Genomic DNA, 12,343 nt, shown 5'->3' on the forward strand with positions numbered 1-12,343 from the left:
CTGTAGAAGAATCAATAAAATATATTAAAAAAAAAAAAAGATAGCAGTTTCTATAACCCTTCTTACATTATTCAATGGAAAATAGGGTTGTGACAGGATTCACTGTAAATTCCAGAATGTGGCAATTTTCAGGCCCCTCCCTCCTACGCCAAGGGATCCGCAGGTGGTTCCCCACCACGTAAATCATACCTTTTTCATCTTTAATGACTGGCTTTATATCTTTTTCTTCCTTAAAAGAACTAGAGACAAAAGTTAATGTTAACCATGCAGAAAAAAAGCAAAAGGGAACTAAATTAAAAATATAATGTGTGCTAAAATTGAATACCTACCAGAAAATTAGTCTGAAGTAAAATTTTAACAAGACACCTTTGCAAGCTTATGTTGGATATTTGACCCCCCAAAATACAATATCAGATTCTTAAATCAATTTCATTTAACTGAAGAGAACATTTAGCAATTTAAGAACACAACCATAGTCGGTTGAGAAAAGAAGGAATCAAATCAGCCACTAAAAATACACAAAGAGAAATAAAACATTCTTTATAGGTAAATTACAATTTCGTCAGTCTGGCTGGCCAATTGTAGAAAAAACAGCTTATGTGTGTCATTAAAACACCAATAAAAAGGAGACAGCATCTGGTCTAAAACTGAGAAAAAACAAACCTCATTTTCTGATCAGCGCCCTCACTGGCTGAGGACTCTTTAGGAGCCGGAGGGACTTCATTACAAGCTTCAAAAGCAAACTTCTTCACGTCTTCTTTGCTATCCCTGGGGTCTGGGCTTGAGGCTTCCTGGGGCGCTTCTGCCACCTCCTCGCTAGAGGCTTCTGTGCGCTCTGAGGCTTTACTACTCTGCTCAACTGGCTCCTCTAGCCCTACAGGCTCACAGTCCATCCTCTCGTCACCGCCTGTCTGCTCCACGGGCTCCCTTTTCACTACCGCTAACAGGGTGTCTGCCTCGCTCCACTGAGCTTGTGCTGTTGACTCGCTGGCCAAATCTAAGTCACCCTCCTCCGGGTGGCCGCTGCCAAAAAGGTCCTCTTCCTCCGCAAGCTTTCTGTCTGGCCCCACGCTACTTGTATCCTGTGCAAATGGCTGCTCCAGCTCGGAACCTTCTTCTTTTACTGGCTCAGATTTACAAGTTTCCCCCAAAATGTCGAGTATTTTCTCATTTTCTACGGATTTAACAGGAATAGAATGGCACAAGGTTTAATTACCAGGGAAATAAAGCAATCACAAATGTGGAACTGGCGCGGCTGCCACACTAACACGAAGAGAACTGCTAGCTACACAGAGATTGGAAAACCCATGGGTACACAAGTTACACTGGTTACACTACCTGCACGCCAACCGACTGCTACAGTAAGCCGCTACGCTACATGAAACAGGCCCCCACCGATTTAAACACCTACAACCACTTGGCTGCTTCTCAACAGTCTTCTTCATGTTTGGTTCAAGTCTGGGTCTTCTGACTTATTTTTCCAATGTCCAAGGTGCTGAACCGAATGCAGTCATCACTCAATGACAGCTCAATTTCCAAATTTCTTTGAATTTCTTTTAACAGAACAGTCCAACAGGAACACCAGAAACTCTTCAGATGGCGAGAGATAAACGCAGTCCAGAAGGGAAATAACATGCTGGAAATTTTCATGAAGAAACTGTTTCCTCTTCTGGAATCCAGTCACTTCTCAGGTTATAAGTTCCCTGACAATTGCTTTATCCTGCCTTAACTGCATTAATCAAACTGACTGCAGAGAAATATCACAAGATCTGTTTCATGCGTAGAAACACATGGAAGAATCACAAGAAATTATGTGAATGCCTTTCTATGAGGTTGGAGAGATGAACGTAACCACTACATCTCACCACATACATCTGACCTCTAGAAACCAGAGCAGCAGTTCCACAGATCTGGTGATATGAATGGGTTTCCAATCTCTGATCCTTGTACGATCTGGATTGTCCACCATTAAAATCATTTACAAGACCACAATACAGCATAAAATATATAAACAGCTTGAAAAAAACATAGTGAGAAAAACTTTCAAACCATAACTGTTGTGTTTCTCTTATCAGTACCTGGCTCCAAGAGTGGTTCTTCGATATCCTAAATAAAAAAAAGAGAGAAAATAATGACCAACAGAATTTTTTGAACAAGAATAGATCCAGAGACAAATGGAGGGGGATGGGGGGGGGGGGGGTAAGGGAGTAGAGAGCAACCAAAGGACATGTACGCATGAATATTAGCATAACCTACAGACACAGACACTGGGGCGGTGGGGGCTTGCCCAGGGTGGAAATGGCTGAGGGGGAGGAGGGTGTCAAGCAGGGCAAAGGAGACATATATAAAACTTTAGACAATAAATAATAAATAAATAAATAAGAGATAGAAAAGCCATAAGGCACTTAAAAAACTGGGCAGATCCACTCAAAAGAATGCATTCCGTTATACAATCACTTTGCCATTCCCCCCCAGCAAAAGCAGAAAGGCAGCAGTAATATTTAGCCTGTTCAAGTCTCCACTCAGAGTCTGGCCATCCCAACCCAAGTTTAAGCTGATCTAATGGCCTCTGCAGCTGGCAGACTCCCACAGTCAAGACAGAAGTTACACAGATGGCCACTGCTTTATAGATCAAATCAGACTGGAGAAAAAAAAGTGTGTTTCTCCCAACATAAACTATTATTTACAACTGGAACCTGTTAAAACCTTTCCCTGACTTCCCACTGAAAACAAGAACACCTGCCAAACCTTTCCCACCCAAAGACTGGCAGTCAGGCACACCTGCTTCTGCAGCCCCACTCCGGCCCTCGGCCCTCACCCAGTGTACTCCATTCCTGCAATAAGCCATGTTCCCTTCTACCCCAAAGTCTTCTTTTCTTCTTTACTGGGCTAAGTCCTGACCAATGTCAGACCTTAATTCAAACAGGACTTCCTCCAGGTAGCCTTCTAGATTGGCCAACTACTCAAACTTCTCTCCCACTTACATTCTTTATTGGTTATTAACCCTGCCCCAACTAGATTGCAAACCCTGAAACTGATCGGTTTGGTTCTCAAACCTCTTATCCTTAGCACCCAGCTCAATATTAATCCTCAATGAATCATCTGTACATACACCTACACATCTTTTCCAAACATGGAACGCCAATCATTCATGTCAAATTTCCAATCATGCAGAAACAGATGGTCACTTACCGAAGTTACTTTGAAGTCCAACGATGAAGCATCCATAGTGCTCTCAAAGCCTTCCCCGTCTACCTGAAAGATTATGGAAGGTCACTTTGTGGGCTCAGAGCTGGGAATGCCTAGGTCTATGCCTCACTATGTTCCAGGCAAACCATGTATCTATTTCCTTCAGATATCTACTGCCATCCACAAGTTAATTGTCAGATTACTCAGTTTATTACTTGCCTCTGTCCCCACACCTGTTCTAGTACTGGATAACAGCAGCATCACTGACAGAGGCTTGCAGACAGCAGGTATTCTGTCAGCATTGCCCAAATGAATGAATGAATTCGCTTACAGCCAGTTTCCACATACTGGTGGTCTACATACCACACTCAGCCACAGAATTCCCAAAGCAGAACTCAAAACCAGGTACTCCTCCAATTTCACTTGGTAGGAACACTTTTAAAATAACAGCAACAGGGTACTTTCTTCTAAAGTGCTGTATTTAACAAACACTTGACTATTTTCTTATTATTTACTACATCAAAAAAAGGCCCTTTCCAAATATTTATCATTTTATAAATTTGAACCTTATAACCTGGACACTTCCATTAACCAAGAAGTTAGAAACCAACAGGATCACGCCTAGAGAGGGAAAATCAGTTGCTTAATATTATCCTAGATTGATCAGTGATGTTTGGAGTTTGTGGCTTTTGTCCTTGAAGGTTTAAAGTTCAGTCCTTCGAGGGCAGTTGTTTTAGTTTAAGGTGTAATGCCTTAAGTAAACAACACAACCAAACTAGAATGGCTGGGCATGCCAAGTTGGTAAGATTCAAATGACCATTATTTCTAGGATGGCCACCACAGAGAGCCCTATGCCAAAATACTGGGAGAACATGGGAAGGAGATACCAGTAACAGAATTAAAGCCCTACCTTACACACCAGGACATTATTGTGAATCCCTTTAATGGAAGGGGTTTTTCTGGGGTGACAAATACTTTTTTCACTGTATGTCACTTTTAATATGATTAACTATTCTTTTGTTGTTGTTGTTAATCCTGAGAATATTCTGCCATTGATTTTTAGAGAGTGGGAAGGAGGAGGAGAGAGACACACATGGTTTTCCTTCCGCTCACACTGGGACCAGTGCCAGGGATTGGGCCTGCAACTGAGGTATGTGCCCTTGACTGGAATTGAATCCCGGACCCTTCAGTCCCAGGGTTGACACTCTATCCATTGAGCCAAACCAGCTAGAGCTAGTGTTATTATTTTTTTATTATTAATCCTCACCTGACGATATTTTTCCACTGATTTTTAGAGAGTGGAAAGGAGGGGAACAGAGAGAGACACATTGATGTGAGAGAGATTCAAAGGTTGGCTGCCTCCCTCATGCGCACCTACTGGGGCGAGGGATCAAGCCTGCGACCAAGATTCATGCCCCCGACTGGAAATGAATCCAGGACTCTTCAGTCAGTGTGCCGATGCTCCAACCACTGAGCCAAACCGGTCAGAGCATGACTGTCTTATGTATAAACTTTCTATAGGGGTGTCGAACTCAATCAGAGAAGGGGCCAAAATCTAAAATCCAGCCTAAATCACGGGCCGAATGGTTTACTGAACAGTCATAAACTGTCATTGTGATGGAAACGCAGCGGAGTGCAGTGATGACAGCGTGGTTCGGGCCACATTGCAAGGCCTGGCGGGACGGATTTGGCCCGTGGGCCTTGTGTTTGACACATGTGTTCTAAAACATCTATAAGGGGGGGTGGGGAGGGGCAATGGTTAGATATGTACACAGATAATAATTTTATTTAAAAAAGTTAATAAAAAATAAAAATAGAGAGAGGATCCAAGATGGCTGCTCGGGTAGACATCTAACCGCAGCAGCACACAATAATTTCAATGGAATACAACTAAAATGTAGAGTGGACATTGCCCAGAGCTATAGGTAGTCGGCTGACTGAAAACTCTACAACAAGAAGGAAAGAGAAAACCAGAAGGAAAATCAGAGGAGCTGAAAAAAAGCCTAAGGTATGGAGACATGCTGCGCACGGAGAGGTCGCAGCCGGAGAGGAGGAGAGGGCTGGGTGCTGCCTGGCATTCCCTAGCAGAAAGGAAATAAAACCCCTAGCCTGGGCTGAACCCCCGAACCGGCAGCGCTGAGCCCGTTATGGGCCAGACCCTGGGGACCCAGGCTCCGGCAGGGGGAGACGGGGCTGTGAGGCGGAATCCCAGGGGAACAGTGAAAGGCGGGCGCCCCCTCCCCACTTCCCCCCCCGGAGTTGAGCGCACATGCGCAGAGGACTGAATGTTGACTCTGATGCTGGATTACCCTAGCCGGAAGGAACAGGGCCTCTGGCGGCGCTGAGCCTCAGTCCGGACCGCCCCAAACTCCAGGACTGGGCCAGTCTCTGGGGACCCAAGCTCAAGCAGAGGGAGACGGGGCTGTGAGGTGGAGTCCTGGGAGAGCGGCGAAAGGCTGAGCCCCCGGAGTGGCGCGCACTGCGCGCAGAGGACAGTCTGTTGACTCTGATCCTAGACTCCCCTAGCGGGAAGGAGAAAAAAAGCTCCAGACTGGAGGAACTCGACGAGGAGCAGGAGCCCCTGCCGGACACCGGCCAGCCGGGCACCAGCAAGGAGCCAGGCGACGGGGCCCCCAAGGTGGGGAGGTGCCCCTGAGCCTACGACCGCTGAGCGTGGGCAACGGAGCCAAGGACAGGGGCTGCTTCCTGGGTGGCACCGACCCCGGCAACAGGCTGAAGCAGCGCAGGAGCCCGCGGAGAACAAAGGGGTGCCACAGGCCAACCTGCTGAGCTCCCAGGACAAGGAGGAAGAAACCAAAGAAGTTCTCAATGTGAAGAAATCAAGTGAGAGCAAAAGATAGTAAAATTACTTAAGAAAGAATACAAAGAAGATCTTGAAAAATCAAGACTAAGTCAGAACTCAACTCACCAGCCAACATTGCAACATAAATGCGTTGTTTTGTTTTTTTTAAAAAAAGGACAGAATGTTGGAACAGCGGCGGCCAGGCCTAGAGTGCCCAGGCACAAGGCAGTGGCAGCCGGGCCCGGAGCAGCAACGGCCAGGCCCCAGAGCAGCAGCAGCCAGAACCAGAGCATCAACAGCCAGCACTGGAGCAGCCAGACCTGGGGCAGTGGCAGCCAGGCCTGAGGCGGAGGCGGCCAAGCCCAGGGTGGCCAGTCCAGGAACACCAAGACCTGGAGTGGCCGGGCCCGGAGAAGCTGGGCCCAGAGCAGCTGGGTTGGGAGCAGCCAGGCCCAGAACAGCAGTAGCCAAGCCCGAAGCATCCAGGTTGGGAGCGGCCAGACTCGGAGCGGCCGGGCCCAGGGCAGCAGGGCCCAGAGCAGCCGGGTATGGTGTGGCCAGGCCCGGAGCAGCAGCTGCCAGGCTGGGAGCGGCCAGGCCCGGAGCAGCCGGATCTGGTACGGCCAGGTCCGGAGCATCCAGGCCCGGAACAGCTCGCTCCTCACCTGCCCCTGCCCCACGGCTGCCTCTCAGACTTGGCTGGAAACTTTTGCGGGAACTTGAGGGTCTGCTGAATCAAGTGATGAAGGCTTAGATCTGGATGTGTTGAGTTAGTATAGTGCTGGGGTGTTGATCTGTGAGTGCCTTGGGTGGGGCCTGGATGAGGCTGGTTGACCTATTTGGAAATCTTTTGTGTGAAGTGTATCATTGGGCATGTGGAGGTATTATTGATATGAGAAAATGCTAAGTAACAGATTTGCTATCTGAAAAGGGATTTACTATCGGGGAAAGGGAGGGAGGAAGAGACTGAACATAAACTGTGCACCTATGGATGAGGACAATGGGGGATGGAGAGGGGGCGGAGGGTGAGGTGGGAACCTGGTGGAGGGGGGAAGAAATGAGGAACCTTTGTAATAATATGAACAATAAAGATTGATTTAAAAATAAATAAATAAATAAATAAATAAATAAAAATAAAACATCTATAAGATTATCTGCATGATTAAGTTATAAACTGTTTTTGTTTTATCTTTCTAGTTGTTGTTTTTTTTTAACCTATTTTTTAAAAAGGAAAATATATCAACTGTACAACCTTTTATGGCTTATACTTAGAAAGTGTCTCCCACCAATTAGAAATAGTATCTAAAAAACATTAACAAAGACAAAACCGGTTTGGCTCAGTGGTGGAGTATTGGTCTGGGGACTGAAGGGTCACAGGTTCGATTCCGGTCAGGGGCACTGGTTGCAGGCACATCCCCGGTAGTGGGTGTCCAAGAGGCAGCTGGTCGATGTTTCTCTCTCAACGACGTTTCTAGCTCTCTATCTCTCTCCCTTCCTCTCTGTAAAAAATCAATAAAATATATATTTTTTTAAAAACATTAACCAAGAAGTTATTAATATCTGACCTATGTTGAGTTTAAATGGACAGAATTTACCACCAAGGTTCAGTTCCTAAATTAAATGTTTATGGTGGCTATTTTGCTGCTTCTTATTTAATCAACCAACCCTTAGCATGTTCTTGCCCATATAAGCAGCACACAAGCACTGGGAGCCTAGGGCCTCCTGCCACATTCCACGTGTCTCGGTGTTACCTACAGCATGTTCTGTGAGCTGAGCTGGAAGCTCACTCAGCTGTGCGGCCACATACTCTTTGCTATCACAAAGGGAATCGAGGATGCTGTCTGTGCCATCATCCCCAAAGTCTGGGGCACTGCTGTTCTCCATTTCAGCTTCTTCTAGCGCACTAACATCCATCATGTCAATATTCTGAGAGCTCTCCCAACTTGCTTCCACATCCTCCTATAAAGAGGAATGAGAGAATCAATGACCAGGTAGACCAGGACTCAGAGCTCCTGCTGCTGTCTGCACTGTCATGCCACCTACCTGCCCGTCTCTGGAATCCTCTTCTAGGCCATTATCTTCTGTGCCTTCTTCCTCTATCTTCTGTCCTAATTACAGAATAATTGTTCAATCAGATAACACTCAGGTGTAGGCTTATAATTAACTTATGCAGATTGATACATTTCAATCTTAGAACATGTTACAAGAAAACTAGAAGACGTGCCTGTTTTGTTTTCTGTGTGTGTGTTTTTTTTAAGTATTTTACTAATTAAAATTTTTTATTTATTTATTTCAGAAAGGAGGTGAGAGGGAGAGAGAGATAGAAACAAAAATGATGAAAGAGAATCATTGATCAGCTGCCTCTTGCACAACCCATATTTGAGGTCAAGCCCGCAATCCAGGCATGTGTCCTGACCGGGAATCAAACCATGACCTCCTGGTTCATGGGTAGACAGACACTCAACCATAGAGCCAATTAGTCAAAGTGCCTGTTTCAATGTGTGCAATTTTGTCTCCATTGGTATATGATATCTAGGATTTCTGTAATAACTATCAAACAAAAAGCATTTGATTTTTAACAAAATATCTAAGCATTTAAAAAAATTTCAAAACCGATTAATGAACACTTCAGAGAAACCAAATGGCGGCATAGGTTGGATACCTGAATGCAGCCTACCACAACAAATTTGAATTTAGAACTGGAAAACGGGAAACATTGCCCTGAAGCACCGGACAGCTGGCTGAGAGGAGGCTCTACCATCTGGGAAGGAGAGAGAAGGCATGCTGAGCCTCAGGAACTGTGTGCAAAAAGGCTGGCTTGCTCAGGGCACGCAGAGAGGGCGGGCCGAGTTCACTACTGACTTACTCCCAGCAAGCAGAGAGGAAGACCAAGTTCACTGCTGTCTTGCTCCAGGCATGCAGAGAGGGTGGACAGCTAACGCACGGCTGGCTTTCTTGTCTGGGAAGAAAACAGAACCACCCTATTGCTCTGATAGATGGCCCCAGTCAGGGTGAGGCCAGACTGTCAGGCAGCGGGCAGAGATCTCTCGGAGGTGTGTGAAGCCAGTGGTCATTACTGCGGGACTCAGGGAGGGGCTGACAAGAAACCAAAGCTTGTCTGCACCACCCCGAGACTCCACCCCATCCAAGCTGAGCACAGAAGCTCTCCCAGAGGCTGGCTTTTGCTTTCACCACAAATAGGACTTTCCTAAGGAGAGACTGACGGGATTCCAAAGCTTGTCGGCGCCTATACCAGTGGTGTGCGCGCTTACAATCAATCTTGTGAGACTCACCGCGAACAGGACTTTCCTAAGGCAAGACTTGACAGGGAACCAAAGCTTGTCTATACCACCCTGAGACTCTGTTCCATCCAAGCCAAGTACAGAAGCCCTCCTGGCTGAGGTACTGCTGATCCTCACAGCCAATTGGCTTGGAGATCAACGTTTTCTAGTGATACCAACAATAAGCAAGGCTTAACAACAAGACTGCACACAGCCCACAAAGGATTACACCAAGATTGTCCACCTCAGATAACTGAGAAGGCTGTGCTACTGGGCTCTACCAGAACAACTAGCACACAAAACAATTCCATCAAATCAGGAAAACAGCTAAAATGCAGAGAAGTTGCAGGACAAAAGGAAGGAGATGGAAGAAAATAAAAGAATGGACATTGAGTTCAAAACTACAGTTATAAGGCTTTTCAAGAATTTTCTAAAAAAGGCCGATAAAATAAATGAGACCTATGAGGATATGAAAAGGGATCAACTAGAAATGAAGAAAACATTGTCTGAAATAAAAAAATTACAGAGTCCTAAAAACAGACTGGAAGATCACAAGAACCCGGGTCCTTTCAGTCCGCAGGCCAACAGTATATCCACTGAACCAAACCGGCTTTGGCTCTTTTGACTTTCTAAACAACTGTCCTCCACTCCCTAAATTATATTGATCTTATCACTGTAAAATCTAATAATGAAGACAGTTGGTTAATTCTTCATCATTTTAATACAATAAGTAATTCCTCCCTACAATAAGGGGAGCAAGGTTTCAAAGTTTTCTAAAATTAAACCCTTCCAAGAAATAATAGATATTATCCATAAAGGAATTAATGTATGGGCATGACATAAATATAATACCTTGAAAACATAATACTCAGTGAAAAAAGGCAAACACAAAAGGCCACAGACTGTATGATTCTGTTTATATAAAATGTCCAGAATAGCCAAATCTAGAGACAAAGTCAATCAGTGCCAAGGGGATAATGGGGAGGGGTTGCTAGTGGGCACAGAGGTAATGAAAATACCTAGAAGTAGACACCGGTGATGACTGCACTGATGACTGCCTTGTACACTGTAGGTGAATTGTATAGTATTTGAATTATATCTTCATTTTTTTAAAAATCACACTAGTAAAAACATAGGCTGGGTACAAATACTGTGACAATCTATTCTGGTCCATAGAGAAGCTGAGTTCTATTTGGTCTTGGGTGGTTGTCATTTTCCTTGATTTAAGTCGTATTTTTCTGAACCAGGAAGGAAGCCAAAGCAGGTGCTCAACCAGTCAGGACAGCTTTTAGAGGGTCTTACTCTAGTCCTTTTTAAATACCGATGGCAAGAACTGAGATGTTTTCAGCATGTATTTTAATTTCACTTGGTATCTCGCTGGTGAAGAGCAGGCTAATTAGGAGATGAAAGACAATGGCAGCTGCAGACATTCTCCTCCTGGCCCGGGGGGCAGAAAGAGTGCTAAAAAGACAGTTCTCTAAGTAAGCTCTCACAACAACACTGGGGCCTCCAGCAGCAGTAAGTACAGGTGGATACCTTTAACACTTCTCTTTGCTGTCTTCCTGTTTGTGGCTTCCAATGTGATGCCAATTTCATCAGGATCCTGCCCTTCTTCTTTAACTGCCTGTCAGGAAGAGATGGATTTTACATTACCAAGAGATGCATTTTACATTATCAGGGCCCACATTGTAGTTTTTAAGTAACAACTTCTAACTCCTCCTTGCAGAGAGCAAGTCTGTTTCTGCTATCTGGGCTTCAAGCCCACAAGACTCAGGATGAACCCAGCACAACTTGGTTCTCTCTGCACCCCCTTCCCTCAGGCCCGAAGACAAAGGGGTGTGAAAGGGTGTTCAGAATCAGGGTCATGACCAGTTGCAAATTGGCCCATAACCTTGAAACTGCCCAACCTTCTAGTTTAAGTTAACAATATAAGAAATAACAAGAGGCTCCTACCAAGCCATCTTTGGCCTGGGGTAGTGCGGGGAGGGAGGACCGAGAGGCTGGGTTGGGGAAGCGGCCTCAGTGCTTTCCTCCTGCCTGGCACAAGACTGGGCTCTCACACTCAACTCACAAGTTCCCCACCCTTAGGCTTGTTCTGGCTGGAGACACGACAATCCTCCATATTTAAGTTTGTGTTATGCGTTGTGTTGAGTGGAATAAGCACAGGATGACAAGAGAAAGTGAGGTGTGTGTGTGTGGGGGGGGGGGGGGGGCCTGGACGTTACTGAAGGTGATTTAGACAGGGTAGAGTGACCTGGGAGGTGACATCGCAAACAGATCCAAAAGACAAGGAGTCAGCCAGGCGACCTGGGAGAGGAGCCGTCTGGCGTAGGGTATGGTAAGTGAGAAGGGGCAGGCTGGGGCAGGTACAAGCACAGCTCCCTTTCCTGCAAGATCTCAAAGGTCCTTCAATATCTGTACTCCTGGGAGGGAAAATGAGACACAGGCACTTGTACAAGGTCACAGAACCCAGCCTAAAACTCGCGCCTGGTAGGAGGCAGGAGGCAGGCTGTCAGCGCACCTGAGGCGACTACCTGGTAGGAAACAAGGCACAGAGAGGGACGACAACAGGCCAAGGTCACACAGCCAGGCGCCCTCGTTCCGGACAGCTCAGGCCGGGGGTGGAGGGAGGGGCGGCCAACAGGGGGCGGGCCGAAGTCGCCCGGATCCAGAAGCCGCGGTGACAGGTCCCCTCGGGGACGCACCCTGATTTCCGTGCCCCGAGCCACCTCACCTTCTTGAGTCGCTCCATCAGGACGCTCTTGTTGCCTCCCGTGTCCAGGTTTCGTTTCTTCAGCTCCGCCCGCAGGTCGATCACTCGCAGTTCGCTCAGTCGCCGGGTCCCCGCCTCTGAGGCGCCGGGACTCACAGCGGCCGAGCCACAACCGGAGTCGCCAGAGCCCGCCAGGGTCTCCGCCATCCCGAGCTTCCCGTCTCCGGCACCTACTCCCCACACCGCCGGCGGCTGTAGCGGCTCGGAGCACAAAATGGCGCCGCCAAAGAGGAAAACGCAATCACTTCTTCCCGCTCCGCTTTCCAGACTGCTGCAGGCGTCCCGAGGAGCCACAAC

At 46.7% G+C, this 12,343-nt stretch overlaps 1 protein-coding gene across 6 annotated transcripts in view; it reads right to left on the minus strand.

The window, feature by feature from the left end:
• The window catches only part of SAFB2 (scaffold attachment factor B2), a 38,648-nt gene extending 26,315 nt beyond the window's left edge, over positions 1–12,333 (minus strand). The window contains exons 1-8 of one of the 6 annotated variants that reach the window (XM_036459504.2): positions 12,008–12,333; positions 10,810–10,897; positions 8,036–8,100; positions 7,748–7,951; positions 3,193–3,255; positions 2,079–2,106; positions 664–1,174; positions 190–239 (exon numbers count right to left, since the gene is read on the minus strand). In XM_036459504.2, coding sequence (XP_036315397.1) covers positions 190–239; positions 664–1,174; positions 2,079–2,106; positions 3,193–3,255; positions 7,748–7,951; positions 8,036–8,100; positions 10,810–10,897; positions 12,008–12,193 — 1,195 coding nt within the window. In that variant the 5' untranslated portion in view covers positions 12,194–12,333. The remainder of the gene's footprint in view (positions 1–189; positions 240–663; positions 1,175–2,078; positions 2,107–3,192; positions 3,256–7,747; positions 7,952–8,035; positions 8,101–10,809; positions 10,898–12,007) is intronic. The other 5 variants (XM_036459500.2, XM_045589140.1, XM_036459499.2 and 2 more) reach the window with 5 other exon arrangements.
• Positions 12,334–12,343: the final 10 nt, after the last annotated feature.

Source organism: Pipistrellus kuhlii, unplaced genomic scaffold, assembly GCF_014108245.1.
Source record: "Pipistrellus kuhlii isolate mPipKuh1 unplaced genomic scaffold, mPipKuh1.p scaffold_m20_p_30, whole genome shotgun sequence".
NCBI lineage: Eukaryota > Metazoa > Chordata > Mammalia > Chiroptera > Vespertilionidae > Pipistrellus > Pipistrellus kuhlii.